Source organism: Drosophila nasuta, chromosome 2R (genome assembly GCF_023558535.2).
Source record: "Drosophila nasuta strain 15112-1781.00 chromosome 2R, ASM2355853v1, whole genome shotgun sequence".
Classification (NCBI taxonomy): domain Eukaryota; kingdom Metazoa; phylum Arthropoda; class Insecta; order Diptera; family Drosophilidae; genus Drosophila; species Drosophila nasuta.
In genome coordinates, this window is record NC_083456.1 from 32,976,617 (window position 1) to 32,989,989 (window position 13,373).

General features: G+C 42.0%; 4 protein-coding genes across 5 annotated transcripts; 2 read left to right on the top strand and 2 right to left on the bottom strand.

Moving 5' to 3' along the window:
• Positions 1-810: 810 nt before the first annotated feature.
• Positions 811-2,560, bottom strand: LOC132785572 (programmed cell death protein 10). 2 transcript variants are annotated; one of them, XM_060791725.1, is made up of 6 exons: positions 2,537-2,551; positions 2,245-2,463; positions 1,963-2,140; positions 1,759-1,891; positions 1,531-1,695; positions 811-1,075 (listed from the first exon to the last, which is right to left on the bottom strand). In XM_060791725.1, exons 2-6 carry the CDS (start codon positions 2,314-2,316, stop codon positions 991-993), a joined length of 633 nt encoding a protein of 210 aa, XP_060647708.1. In that variant the 5' UTR covers positions 2,317-2,463; positions 2,537-2,551; the 3' UTR covers positions 811-990. The 2 variants fall into 2 exon arrangements, with proteins under 2 accessions (XP_060647708.1, XP_060647707.1); XM_060791724.1 differs by having other exon boundaries at positions 2,245-2,560.
• Positions 2,561-2,676: 116 nt separating this feature from the next.
• Positions 2,677-7,327, top strand: LOC132785565 (transcription elongation factor B polypeptide 3). Its single transcript, XM_060791717.1, has 8 exons — positions 2,677-3,129; positions 4,000-4,674; positions 4,736-5,173; positions 5,239-5,456; positions 5,527-5,621; positions 5,690-5,889; positions 5,951-6,242; positions 6,312-7,327. Exons 1-8 carry the CDS (start codon positions 3,049-3,051, stop codon positions 6,389-6,391), a joined length of 2,079 nt encoding a protein of 692 aa, XP_060647700.1. The 5' UTR covers positions 2,677-3,048; the 3' UTR covers positions 6,392-7,327.
• Positions 7,317-10,018, bottom strand: LOC132785563 (transcription initiation factor TFIID subunit 5). The gene is made up of 5 exons (XM_060791715.1): positions 9,757-10,018; positions 8,385-9,691; positions 8,026-8,326; positions 7,596-7,942; positions 7,317-7,541 (listed from the first exon to the last, which is right to left on the bottom strand). The coding sequence occupies exons 1-5, from the start codon at positions 9,916-9,918 to the stop codon at positions 7,373-7,375; spliced, it is 2,286 nt and encodes a 761-aa protein (XP_060647698.1). The 5' UTR covers positions 9,919-10,018; the 3' UTR covers positions 7,317-7,372.
• Positions 10,019-10,133: 115 nt separating this feature from the next.
• Positions 10,134-12,212, top strand: LOC132785571 (peroxisomal membrane protein 11C). Its single transcript, XM_060791723.1, has 4 exons — positions 10,134-10,339; positions 11,240-11,604; positions 11,667-11,726; positions 11,786-12,212. Exons 1-4 carry the CDS (start codon positions 10,271-10,273, stop codon positions 12,000-12,002), a joined length of 711 nt encoding a protein of 236 aa, XP_060647706.1. The 5' UTR covers positions 10,134-10,270; the 3' UTR covers positions 12,003-12,212.
• Positions 12,213-13,373: the final 1,161 nt, after the last annotated feature.

Here is a 13,373-nt window from a genome sequence, read left to right on the forward strand (position 1 = left end):
GGCCCAGTGTGGAAAATGAATCGATTTTTCTGTCAAATGACACTGAAAAATGGGCAATTTTCTCATGCTCCCATCTCTCTTTGAGTGTGGTTCTCTTTTGGGGGGTTGCAAATGTAAATGCACTGTTACTGTTAGCAGTCTGTTAATGTTAGCAGGCTGTTATGGTTAACAGACTGTTTCGCGAGAAAGAAATGCAAGTTTTGGAATATAAATACATTTTATTTGTCGTTTTTGTTTTACTATTTCTACAATATGCGTTTTGTTTTTCTCATATAACATTTATTAAAAATAAAATAATTTTCTTCATTCGCTCGCTCGCTCCTTTGTGGCCAGCGGCGATCTCTGCTTCTGTCTTTCGCTTGTTGTTTTCAAATTGAACATATCATTAAGTAAGTGGTATTGTTTATATATGTATAGTTATCAATTTCAAACTCTAACAATTAAAAACAGTTAAAAATTCAATTGTTTCTCTTCTTTTTTTGTTTTTGTTTTCCTCATAGTACATTTCCTGTGTTCCGTTTTCATTTTAATCGCTTTTAACTAACATTAAATTTATTTTGTGTTCGCGTTTTTCTCCTAAACAAAAAACAAAACTCGCATGTTGTGTGATCCAACAGAGAACGTATGAATTATTTACAATAAATTGTAAATTAAATGAAATAAAAACAGAAAAACAAACAAGTGACGCGCACAATTGACTAAAATACGAAAGAATAAAGTGTTCAAGTTCAATTTTAGTTGTAGTTTTCGTTTTTGCATTGGAATTTAGTTGTGATTACAATTATTTAAATACATTAGGCCTATTTATCAATTTGTTTTTCTTTGTAGTACAACAGGTTTGTTTTCTTTTATTTTTGTTTCTTTGCAGATTGTGGATATTGTGTTCTTTGCTTGTATTTGTTGTATTGTGTTGTGTGTGTTGTTAGATTGTTAGTTAAACGTAAAATTAAAATGCCACTAAGTTTTGCATTAATTAAAACATTTAATTTTCTACTCGCATTTACTCTTAACTGTCAGCATTATTTGATTCGTTTGCCTTATTAAAAAAAGTGCACTTATGAATACTGCATTCGGCCTGGAAATAGAAAAGAGAAAAGGTGGTTAAATATTATAAAAAAAAGAAGTCTAATGATTTTATATCAGCAGCATAACAATAATTGACCCACGTAAAATATTTCACTGAACAAATAGAATAAATAAATGCCTAATCACATGGGTAATAACTGCATTTGAAATTTGATTTAAAATGCAGTTCACTACACACACCCACATAGTCATTGTCAACTGATAATATTGATAAATAAACGAAATCGGAACGACAATGGGATGACATCATTCCGAGTCCGGTCGGGGCGTAAGTTATTAGATAAGAAACCAGATACGTGACGATTAAAGAAACCGGCTGCTTTTTTGTTGTTTTGTTGGTATTCTTTTGGAATTCCGTTGACGGTTATTGCTGCCAGAATGAACCACTCATGCGATTCTTGATTCGTCAACATAATTTATGGGGCTCTTAAATGGCGCACTTACTGTCCTTCTTTGAAGTATTCCTTCAGCGTTGTGCTGAACTTCTTTGAATATTTAACAAACTCCTTCTTGCGCTGCTCGACAGCCTGTTTCCCAGTGACGCCTGGAATAAACGAACCAATCTCGTTGACCACATCGAGCAGCTTCTTTATGGCGCTAGCGATTTCCCTGTAATCAAGCAGAGCAAGCAATTATAATAGACGATGAACTGAAGAAGAGCAATAAACTCACTTGATTGTCTCGAGGAAGGTCTTGCGATCATTGATCTCATCGGGTATGCGACTGAGTATCACTTTAAGGGCCACCGACTTGCGATTCAGCTCCTGGAACGGTTCCTCGGTGCGTGTTAAGCGATATTCATTAACTGTGCGAAAAATAGAAACAAATCAGACACAAACACACACACACACTCACATCTATAAACACAATACTCACGGTCTGCCTCGGTAATGTTGCCCTGCAAACGCAAGACGGCCTCATTTAGGTTGACATTTAGATCGGCGCGTCGCACGATCGACGCAACGAGGTCATAGCAGAAGCCCGGATTGTTCTGCTCCGATTTGAGTATCGCTGAGCGCAGCGACTGTGCTGCTCCAACGTCGCGTCGCTCGAGCTGTAAACACAACAACACAACACACAACCACACACATAGTATATAGTTTACGCAACATTGCATTTAACTGGGACGACGGCAGCCAGTCCCCATGGTAAACTTACCTGTGTGAAAATAGGCCTCAGTATAACGGGCAGAACGAGAGACGAAGTTGGCTCACGCTCGCCCATGGTCATTTTCTAAGACGTTTCGTTTCGTTTGCTTATTTTTTTGAGGGGGAGAGGGGCGCGCGCGTTGTTTCTTTGTTATTTATGTTACTGTCGTCTATAACAACATCTGGCACATGCTGAACTCGCTCGCGTTTGGATGATATTGGGCACGATCTACACAAATTAGATTAAAAAATTAACAATAATTCACAACAAAATGGGCACAGTGTTGCCAACACTGCAGTACTTGTAGTGTTGTTGATTGCCTATCGATTGGCCTATCTATCGATAGCACACTTGCTGCCAACTGTCACAAACAGCTGAGCTTCGCAGCCAACTTCGTGTGTCTCGCCATTGCGTGCGTAGCTCACTTCACATCACACACACACATTGACCGTACAGCTGTTGTTCAGTGCTGTCAAACGTCGCACTCTTAAAGTGAAAAGTCACACACAGTTCGTTCGGTTCGAGTGAGTGGAGAAATAATTATTAAATCTCTCTAATAATTACAAGTATTAAAGCAGTTATGTTCTTAACATAGCAATCGATACACTAGTGCTCCTATCTGGGAGACCTTTTCGTGCGCGTGTGTGTTGTGTGTGATTGTGTGCTGTGTGTGCGTTGTTTGTTGTGCCCTCCATTTTGTTGTTTTATGCAATTTACTGGAAAACTTTGCCAACCGAGGCTGCCTGCGTGCCATTTTTTTATTGCCCCCAACGAGTATTGCCCACTTTCCATATCGCACTACACGTGAGAGTGATGACGTCCACCAGCAATCTGGCCGATGTTGTTCGCCACTATCAACGCAGCATTGAACGTCACAACGAGGATGAGACACGCGTAAGTTTTTCCCAATTTTCCTCATTTCCACTTCCACATCTCATTCAATTGCCACCCAATCAGCATTTGTCGCGAGAGCAGCGGCCTCTCTTGACACTGCCATTACTGCCACTTGTGTAATTCCCCTACTCCAGGCGAGTGGCGAAAACAGTTGTTATACCCGGTAGCTAAAGGTTAGGTAGGGTATGAGAAGTCAGTGGAAAGTGAAAGGGTTTGCATATCACGTAATGTACTATACGAAGTTACCTGTCTAGAAGTTTTAGTTATCCGTCTGTTTGTCATACCTCTCCTTTAACACCTATATCTCAGTTAATATAATGGTTATATTCACCAAATACACAACACAGTCCTGTAACGACTTCTTATCAACAGCAAATAGCAAATATCAATAGCAACAAAAAAATAGCAGCATTATTTCAGTTGCATCTGCCAAACTTAACCTTATAAAACTACTTTAAAAAATAGTAAAAGAGAGACAGAAGAAATTCTTGGTCATGAAAGGGTTAACTGTTTCGGGTAGCAGGTAGCTGAGAGTCGAGCATTCACTGCTTCTGATGTCTGATGTACGCACAGTTCTATGCTTGCAATACCAGCATGATGTCTATGTGGTAGTTGAAAACCCGTCAAGGAAAAACTCAGTTCACTTCCGGTGAAATTACTTTAAATAGGGGATGCATGCGCACAGCTGCTTATGTTGCCTCTCCCGAGTATAACTCAGCCGTATCTTTTGTTCTACATCCAGAATACTAAAGTATCTAAAACAATGCCGAGGTAGAGTAAAAATATTCGGAGTTTATGCTAATCCACATTCATTTCATTGCCATTGCTGCTTAATCCGAGGCTAACACATTACTACCTGCCTCCCCTTAGCTGCTACACTGCATCACGAAGCTGTTTAACCTGCCGATCACATTCGAGCACCTGCAGGAAACTGGCATTGGCAAGACGGTGAATGCGCTGCGGAAGATCAATGGCGAGGTCGGCGTAGCTGCCAAAACTCTAGTCACGAAATGGAAGGCGATGGTCGCTGCCGAGGAGGAGCCGACAACAGTTCAGAGTAGCCACAGCAACAGCAATGAGGACGACTCGAATCGCTCGACGAATGGTCGACGTTCCAGCGAAGAGGATCAGGATCAGGAGAACAAGGGCAGCAACAGCTCAGGCACTGAGGATACGCGCAGTACACAAAAGCACAAGTCCTCTAAGTCGCACGAGGAGCGACGTCCCAAGTCCAGTGATCACAAGAGCAAATCCAGCAGCAGCAGCAGTCACAGCCACAGTCACAACAGCAGCAGCAGCAAGAGTCACTCGAAGAGCAGATCGGAAGGCGAGAAGAAACACAAGAGCAGCAGCAGCGATGAGAAGTCGAAGCATCGTAGCAGCAAGGAGCAGAAAAGCAGCAGTAGTAGCAGCAAGTCCAAGGACTCGATTAGCAGCCACAGCAATGCCAAAAGCGCCAGCGAGAGCAGCAAGCAAAAACATCACAGTAGTAGCAGCAGCCATAAAAGTGATCACACCAAGTCGAAGCACGAGAAGAGCAAGGAGGTGAGTGTCACAAATGGAATACATTCTAAACTATATTTAATTCATACAATTTACTGCACAGGACAAATCACAGCATCACAACAGCGAACAAAAGGTGGCCAAAGACAAATCGGATAAACACAAATCTTCCTCCACGTCAACGTCAGCCAAATCATCTTCATCATCATCGAAGCGAACACGCAGTCCACAGCGACTGGACGAGGAGTCGCCCAAGTCAAAGAAACCAAAAAGCAAACCCAAAGCTGATGTTGTGGAGCAGAAGGAGACTGCCGATGGTTTTGATTCCAGCATGGGCGCCAATTTCGATGATGTGCTCGGCATGCTCAATATGCCGCTAAGTGGCAAGAAGAGTGCCCTTAAGCCGAAGATTTCCCCCAACAAACCAACGCCAACAATTGCAACTAACACATCCTCTGCCGCTGCTTCAAATTCAGCCAAGAGATTACCTCCAACTGCAAGTGTTCCCAGCAACATGAGGCTCACCAGCACCAGCACCAAGGTAAAACAAGCTAGAATAACTGGGTTATCTGTGGAGTTTACAATTTATTCCCTTTTAAATTTCAGAAACCAGAGCTTCTGGCGCCCTCGGCTAAACTGGAGCCATTGGATCCCAGCATAGCTCTCGAACTGCCAACCATATCGAACAACTACAAACCTATGCCTCTCAACCAAACGGTCATGGATGTGGTCTTCAATCACGGTGTCAGCAGCAGTGTCCACAGGGCGCCAAGGATCAATGAATCGGAGGCATTGGCAGCTGGAATTTCATCCAAGACAATGCGGTATGAAATTCTTTTGCGACTGCTTTTGTCAACCGTTTCATTTGCTATCTGTAATTCTTTATTGCTGCAGCACCAAGATCTACTCAGGCGTCAGAACCGGACAAATTCTGCAGGTGCCATCACTCTTCGATCTCTGTATTCGAGTACTGCAGAAGAACATTGATGGTATGCCCAACATATAATCATCAACGTGATATGCTTATTTAACTAAATTTGTGCCACTTTTTGAACAGCTCTCGAATATACGGGTGGTGTGCCCTTTGAAGTGCTGCGTCCCGTCTTGGAGCGCGCCACACCGCATCAGCTATTGAATTTCGAGGAGTACAATCCATATCTGATGGAGGACAGCGATGTGCTTTGGCAGCAGCATGTGCATCGGCATTATCGCGGTCAACGCCGCGAGGAAATGGAAACATGGCGAGAAATGTTTTTGGTAACCAAGAGATTAGCCAATGCTTTCGTAAACATAATTTAAATGTGATCCATTTTCACAGCGATGCGAGGATGAAAAGGCACGCAGGCTGAGCACAATCGCCGAGAACATAAAGGCATCACAGAAAATCAGCGAGGCGCCTGTGCGGAAAACTCAATTGGCTTTTGTGGACTCAATGGTGAAGCCACCGCGCAGTGTGCAACGCAAGCAGGAGCAATATGGCACCAATCGCAAGCTAATTGCCACTCCAGCAGCTCGTGTGGCGGCGCTGTCCAATGTGACGCCCAATGCTGCCAAGGTGGGCGATGCCAGACTTCGAGTTCTTGGCTCAGCGCGCGATGCAGCACAAGTTTGTGAGTAGCAAACAGTAGCAACTACATTTTAAAACATTCTTCACTAACTATTTTTATTCTTTCTATCAGCTGCGGCTCCGATGCGAAACAAGAAGGCACCACTCATGGCCAAGGCGCTGCAGCTGATACGCGGACGGCAAAGGCGCTAGGCAAAGTCAATTATAATGATATCGGATTATAGTTATGCATATACTCATTTGTTATTTATAACACCCACTTTTGTTCCGATGATCTTATGGGATCGTTGATAACAGACTTCAAGTTCCACAATGCAAAAAAAGAAAACACAATTCATATGTCAACCAATCAATCAATTAGTTAATTATTATGTCTAATGGGCAAACTATATAAATATTTTTTTTGTACGGCATACCAATTAATTTATTCATGTTTTTACCCCATATTTATGCATGTAGCTCATAAGTTCTAAAATCGAATAGTTAAGCCTCTTGTTAAAACATTTATGTATCACAGTTGTCAACCAAGCGACATCTAAATAACTTTTGGCTGGTTGCAAACTAATTGTACAATATCCACAAATCGATTTATTTTAAGCTTAAGTTTTGATTATGTTTTGTTCCAATGGGCTGTGCGAGTGTCCAAAATAATTGTGAGTACATACATTTGATTGTACATAGATTCAGATACAGATACTTACATATACGAGTATATATATTCAATATATAGTTGAACCCAGCAGCTGTAATTAGTCGATAACTATTGAATTCAATTTGACTTCTATTTTTATTCAATTCAATTGATTCAATGCAACTTATATATTGTTAATCAGCACATTAGCTGAATCAGCAGCGATGCAGATGATGATGATCATGAATATGTATGTATGTATAATAGTTATATACGAGTATGTACACGATGGCGATGGAGATTGAAAGCATCACGAATTAGTATATTATTAAAGTAAAAGAACCTATCCTATATATTGTGAAATTGGACTTGTTGAAGCAAATGAAGAAGCAGGAGGAGTCAAAGACGTAGACAGGAAGAAAACACGTTGTTCCACTTGATAGTAACAGTAATACTTATTATACAGACTTATTACAAATAAATTATTTTAAAACAAATTACGAATTACAATTTACTTTTACGTTTACGACGACAATTCCACTTCAAGTGCCTATGCAGTAGAGCGTTTTACTGCGTCCATAAAATACATCGACCAGACGCTGGCAGGAACTATTTAGAGTTAAGAGACGATTCGTTGTAGCTGATGAGGATGATGACGAAGATGAGTATGCCCCGCTGCTGCTGCTGCCGCCGCCTCCACTACTGCTCTCGCTAAGGAGTTACACCATTAAATAAAGAAATTTCAAGTAAATGACTTCGACTTACCTCATGGGAGCCAGTTTCTTAATGTCCCACAGTCTTAGGCTGCCATCGCTGCACCCCGTGGCCAGCTGTTGGTTGTGTGCTCCCCAAGCCAGCGAAGTGACGCTGCTCGGATGATCCTTTAGCTCGCTCAGCTGTGCGCATGCAGCCAAGTCGAATATGCGCACCTTAGATTCATCCCCTGCCACAGCCAGCATCTTGCCATCGGCACTAAACCCCAGACTAGTCACAGCTTGACGGCAGTCGGCAAAGACGCGCATCAACTTGCCGCTTGTAGCGCACCACAAACGCACCGAGTGATCAGCGGAGCCGGTGGCCAGGTAATTGCCATTCGGATGAAATGCGACGCACTGTGAACACAAATATAGGAACATTAATCAACGTCAATGGTTCAGTTTAAGGAGCTTAAACAATTTTAAAGCTTCTCCAATACCTCAACGTCTTCGGTATGGCCTGCATAGATGATGAGCGCATGCTCGCGCTCCAAGGACCACAAGCGAGCGCTCAAGTCCTTGGAACCCGTCACAACGTATTGGCCAACGGGACTCTCATCCAAGCACCAAATGGGATAGTTATGGCTGCGATAGATCGCCGCACACTTCAAATTGTGAGCTCGCCAACAGCGCAGGGTACAATCCTTGGAGGCGCTATACAAAAGTGGATAGTGGGCCGAGAAACGCACGCTGGTTACACCACGAGTGTGTCCACGCAGTTGGAGGCCGCCAAACTCATTGCTGTAAGACCACATAGGATTAATGACAGGATTACTTGTGAATGCTTCTAGAGACTTACAAGGAGTTGTCTGCATATTTGTTACGCAGCGCTTTCTGGCGTTCGCGTCGCTCTTCGGCGCTGCATTTTGCTGCTGCAGCCTCCTCACTGTCGCTGTCCAGTTCCTCCTCCGGCTGCTCGTCGTCACGGCAATTGTTCAGCTCCCAGCTGCATTGCGAGTGCGGCGCTCGGCGGTACAAACTCTTGCCTCTGCAACGCTGCTGGTTCAGTTGCCACAGTTGCACTGCAGAGTTGTCGAAGCCCGCCAGCATGTGGCACTCGTTGGCATCCACATGGGCCGAGGTGAGGCCACGCGAGCGTTCGCTAATCCTGTAGAAACATGGAATCTCCACTTGAGCCTTGAGCAGCTGTGTGGCGGAAGTCTTAAGTGTTTGCAGGCAGGCATCCGTATTGAGTTTTGCTTTATCCGAAGCCGTCGGCTGCGTGGCACATTCCTCCGTCTTGACATCTGCCTCCAGTTTGAAGATGGGCTCTTCTGGTGCGCGTTTCTTGGCGCCCGATTTGCTGGACTTGCTGTTGTGTTCACTGCTGCGGCTGTTGGAAGTCGACGTCGCTTCGACGTAACCATCGATGGGTTCCAATTCCTCGCTAATGCCTAACAGCTGATCCTCACTGAACAGCCGCTGATCGTTGTCGACGATGTGAATGTGCAGCCAGGTGTAGAGCAGATTCATAATGAGCACATGACCACGTCCCTGCAAGTATGCACCAATCTTGTCCACCACCTGAGCCGTTGTGTGCAGTTCGTATTTGGAGGCGCGAAAATGCGCCACAGTGGCATCTGCTTCGGCTGTCTCCAGCTTGGTGCAGCCCGAGAGTATTTGTACTAGTTTCATAAAGTAATCCAGCTCTGTGTCGCCGGTGTTTTGTGCCTCGCTGGCAAAGCGAATGTGGCACTCGGAGGCGGCCGCCAACTGCGCCTCGCTCGTCACAGAACAGCCGTTGATCTTCGTGGGTAACGGAGCGTCGTAGAGATCGACAGGCGCAACGAGGTGAGCGTACTTTTTCAGCAGCTCGACGGCGCCCTTTGATTCGCGAGCCTTCAGCAGCTCCAGGTACAGATGACACAGCATGGGAGCGTAGAAACGTTTCATTTCCAGGCGCAGCTGCTCGGGTTGTGCCTCAACAAACTGGGAGAAGCGTTCGAACTGCTGGTCGACCATGTGCTGGTTGTTGGTGATGACTTGAACGTTGGAGTAAGTGAAACTGTTGCCGCCATGCAGATCGTTGTCCAGCATTTTGTTGACTGCAAATTGACTCTTGTTCTGCAGCAACAGAAAATCCGATTTGCGAAACTTTTCGCTACCCTGAAAATGCAAATGGAAATGTGATAAACGCTTAATTTGGAACTTTTAGTTGCGTCCTTGCTTACCACGTAATTCTTTTGCTTCAGAAGCAAACCAACGGCGGCCCGCATCAGATCGTTTTTCGATGTTTTCTTTATGACAGACTTGTTGCTATTATTGGTGCTATTGTTGCTGTACACAGGCGATGATGCATGATTGTTGTTGATGTTCGCATTCGGCAAACTCATATTTTTGATACGTGTGTCCTTATCCGAATCCGAATCCTAATCCCGTCCTGCAACTCACTGAAGCATCCGTGCTGCGTGTGACCGCAACTTCAATTTCAAAATATACCACAAACCACTAGCTGCAAACGGTATTTTCGAATACCGCGATGGTCGCACTGCATTCCGGCATAGTGTTGTGCAACGACAAGCCGTTAGTGTTGCGCACTCAAGCAACAGCTGTTCGAAAAGTGATAGCAGTTTTTATTGTGTTTGTGTCGTGCATCAGTTCGCGCGGCAGTTTTTACCTGCATTTTCGTTATTATTTGTTATCGCAGTTACACCTTTCGTATATTCCAATTAAATTCATTAAAAAATGGGCAGCACAACAAAGTTTGTAAACGAATTCTGTGATATAATTGATTCCTATGGCGGACGTGATAAGGTAAGCTAAAGCTTAAGCAATTTACAGTTATATACATATTTTAAAAACCATTAAAATATTAATTTATTTAAGTAAATAAATGTGTTTTCAAAAACGCAGCGTGGCAACTTAAATGCGGCGCTATTGATAGGTTCGTCAAATAGCGCTCCAACAGGTTTTTCATGTTGACGCTTGTAGCTTTTGGTTTGTTGTTGTTCCGCGAAACCTTGAGCGAAGTCGGAAGAGCGGCATTATTGAACCTTGCCTTACTTTTTCTTATGGTATTTCTGCAATCAGTCTGATGCTATCTGCAGTCAATGTTTAATAGTCTCTAACCAAGCGTGAAGTTCAGATAATGCTGCAGATTAGCGCCGACAGAACGTTAACCCGCGAAGAAGTGAAAAGAATCATCGGCAATGGGAGAAAGGTTAATAAATGAAATGTCCATGGTAACCATGATAATAACGGCAAATGGCCATCGAAAAGTAATTCAGAATAGTAGTAGTATATTGATTGGTTATTGTTTTAATTACCACATTTTTATTTAACTGCCGTTTATGGAGTGCTTTCTCAACAACGCCAACAAACCCTAAGCAAACACCTTAAAATATTAATAAAGGCCAAGGTAAACATTGAATTGTCTTTGCCACATAAAAGAATAAAAAGAATTCCCCCGACGACGCCGAGCAACACTCGAGTGTGGAAGGAACGACTGTCAAGATGTTTGTAGCATTCGTTGTATTCTTTTTATCGCTGATCATTTTTTATCTGTTTGTGACGACTGGAAAGCAATTTCATAAATTGCAGTAAAGTGCAAATAAAAATAGGGTCAAGTAAATAGTCGCATGTAAGATTAAGATGTTCGTGTAAAGTTTGTAGTATAATTTACTAATCTCTTTATTAACATATTTTACGTCGCAGGTAATGAAAGCACTGTGCTACAGCGCCAAACTCGTGGCTGGCTATCATGCCAAGCGGAATCCGGACTTGGCCAAACGATATGCCATCGCCAGCTCGAAGATATCTGGAGCGAGAGCCACACTGCGACTCATCGATGATATTCCCATGATACAGTATGCCCTCGAGTACGGACTGGGACAGGATGAGCCGGATCGCATTATGGCCATGCTGGGCGTGACTGCCAATGTTGTGGACCTGCTCTACTATCCCATCGAGAAGATCTGCTGGCTCTCGGAGCACAAGATTGTGGATGTTAAGCATGCTGATCAGTGGGACAATGTCAACTCGATATTCTGGGTGCTCTCGGTCTACTTGAATCTAATGCGGTATGTTTATCAGTTATAAATGCTTCAGTTTAGAGTTTAATTTATTTTCATTTGGTTTACAGAACTCTTCGCAACTTTTGGCTGAACCAGGAGAAACTTAATCGCAGTCACCAGCTGAGCAGGTAAGCAGACATTTCTCTTCATTTTCGAATCTATTTAATTTGATCTCTCTTTTCATTAGCCCTACTAATATTGACGCCAAGTCCTTGGCTAAGCATCGGCTGGAACTGATGTCCGTAGTCCGCATTTCACTGGATTTTGTGCACGCAGTCAGCACATTGCCCAAAGGATATCTGTGGGGTGGCAAACTGTCCACCTTCCAAGTGGGATCGATTGGCACGCTGTCTGCTTGCTTGGGCATTTATCAAATCTTTGCCAAGAGAAGACTGAATAAATAGATTGCGCACAATGAACTTCAGTGAATTTGGTCAGCACTTGGTCGAAATCGAACTAGTCCTAGCGCCTTTTGTATGTTCTGTGTTAGTTGGTAAGGATCATTTGTGTATAGGGCGGGACATGGAATTTGTTTATGGCAACTGAAATTGTTGTATTTATGTATGTATGTGTCATGCGCACTTGATAAGTTATTAAATATGTAAGCACCAAAATATACGAGTATTTGTAAAACATCATCAAAGCAAAAAGCGTGTTTTCATAATGGAATAATTGATGGCTTAGACTTGTATTTTGGTCTGTGTGTCCTTTATTATCTATTCCTTCTTGTTTGTTCATGTTGATATACACAATACACTTTTAGTTTGCATATTCAGCGTAATGTTTATGTTTATGTTTGTGTTATGTCTTGTGTTTAACTATGTAATTTCATTTACAGGCTTATATATTGTCGACTCTTTGAGGGTATATGTATGTATATAGTTATCAAGATTTCTTCTTCTTTATTTGTATGATCTATTTGTCAGTTTTAGCAGTCATTATTATTGTTGTTTACATTAAGTTTGCTTTTGATTCTCAACTTATCCACTTAACAAAACAGAATCTCAATTGAGTTGCTTGATTTTTCATTTTTTGATATATTACATTGAAAGGGGGAAAGGGAATTTGTGTTATTTTTCACACCTGATCGTTTAATTATTTTTCTCGTTTCTCGTTTATTTATTGTTTGGTATTGCTGTTGCTGTCGAGGCAAGTAAATACTTATTAACAATTATTATAGTTGTTACTGCGGCTGTTTTTTGCTGTCTTCGATTTAAGCTCTTTAATAAGTATGGGGTGAATTTACATACACATATATATATTTAAGATAAAATTAATTTAATTCATAATGCATACAGTATAATATTTATGATTTATTATTAGCCTGTCCTTTTCTTTATTATTAATTTTTTAAGCGCATATTTCGTTTTGGTTTTTCTTCAATCATTAAAAATCTTTGTTAGTTGATATTAATAGATATTGGGATTTGTTAATTGTTTAATATACCTAACTATTTGTTTATTATCTGCTTTGATTACAGAACCTAGTACACATCTATGTATGTATGTATGTATGTATGGATGTAACTACATACATTGATTGATGTACTTATGCCCCATGTGGGTTGCGCTTTCAAGCATTTTGAAAATGCCGTAGAAAAAAGCATCAAAAAATTCAAAAAACTTCTGCACTCAAAATATGTTCAACTTTGTTCCATTTGCTTTGTTTGTTTGTTGTTTCTCTGTCTTTCATAATAACTGTAATGCAATTTGAACTTTAGCTCATAACAATTGTTAAATACATAAATAGGTATATATATATATATATATATATGT

What these genes read in the sequence shown, in the direction of transcription:
- LOC132785572 (XM_060791724.1), bottom strand. Translation starts at nt 2,316, where the DNA reads ATGACCATGGGCGAGCGTGAGCCAACTTCGTCTCTCGTTCTGCCCGTT. An exon ending in CAACATTACCGAGGCAGACC is followed by an intron (nt 1,892 to 1,962) that starts GTGAGTATTGTG and finishes TTTTTCGCACAG; the next exon opens with TTAATGAATATCGCTTAACA. An exon ending in GAATACTTCAAAGAAGGACA is followed by an intron (nt 1,076 to 1,530) that starts GTAAGTGCGCCA and finishes TTCTATTTCCAG; the next exon opens with GCCGAATGCAGTATTCATAA.
- LOC132785565 (XM_060791717.1), top strand. Translation starts at nt 3,049, where the DNA reads ATGACGTCCACCAGCAATCTGGCCGATGTTGTTCGCCACTATCAACGC. An exon ending in ACTGCAGAAGAACATTGATG is followed by an intron (nt 5,622 to 5,689) that starts GTATGCCCAACA and finishes CTTTTTGAACAG; the next exon opens with CTCTCGAATATACGGGTGGT. An exon ending in CATGGCGAGAAATGTTTTTG is followed by an intron (nt 5,890 to 5,950) that starts GTAACCAAGAGA and finishes CCATTTTCACAG; the next exon opens with CGATGCGAGGATGAAAAGGC.
- LOC132785571 (XM_060791723.1), top strand. Translation starts at nt 10,271, where the DNA reads ATGGGCAGCACAACAAAGTTTGTAAACGAATTCTGTGATATAATTGAT. An exon ending in CCTATGGCGGACGTGATAAG is followed by an intron (nt 10,340 to 11,239) that starts GTAAGCTAAAGC and finishes TTTACGTCGCAG; the next exon opens with GTAATGAAAGCACTGTGCTA. An exon ending in CGCAGTCACCAGCTGAGCAG is followed by an intron (nt 11,727 to 11,785) that starts GTAAGCAGACAT and finishes TCTTTTCATTAG; the next exon opens with CCCTACTAATATTGACGCCA.
- LOC132785563 (XM_060791715.1), bottom strand. Translation starts at nt 9,918, where the DNA reads ATGAGTTTGCCGAATGCGAACATCAACAACAATCATGCATCATCGCCT. An exon ending in TGAAGCAAAAGAATTACGTG is followed by an intron (nt 9,692 to 9,756) that starts GTAAGCAAGGAC and finishes TTGCATTTTCAG; the next exon opens with GGTAGCGAAAAGTTTCGCAA. An exon ending in AAATATGCAGACAACTCCTT is followed by an intron (nt 8,327 to 8,384) that starts GTAAGTCTCTAG and finishes GTGGTCTTACAG; the next exon opens with CAATGAGTTTGGCGGCCTCC.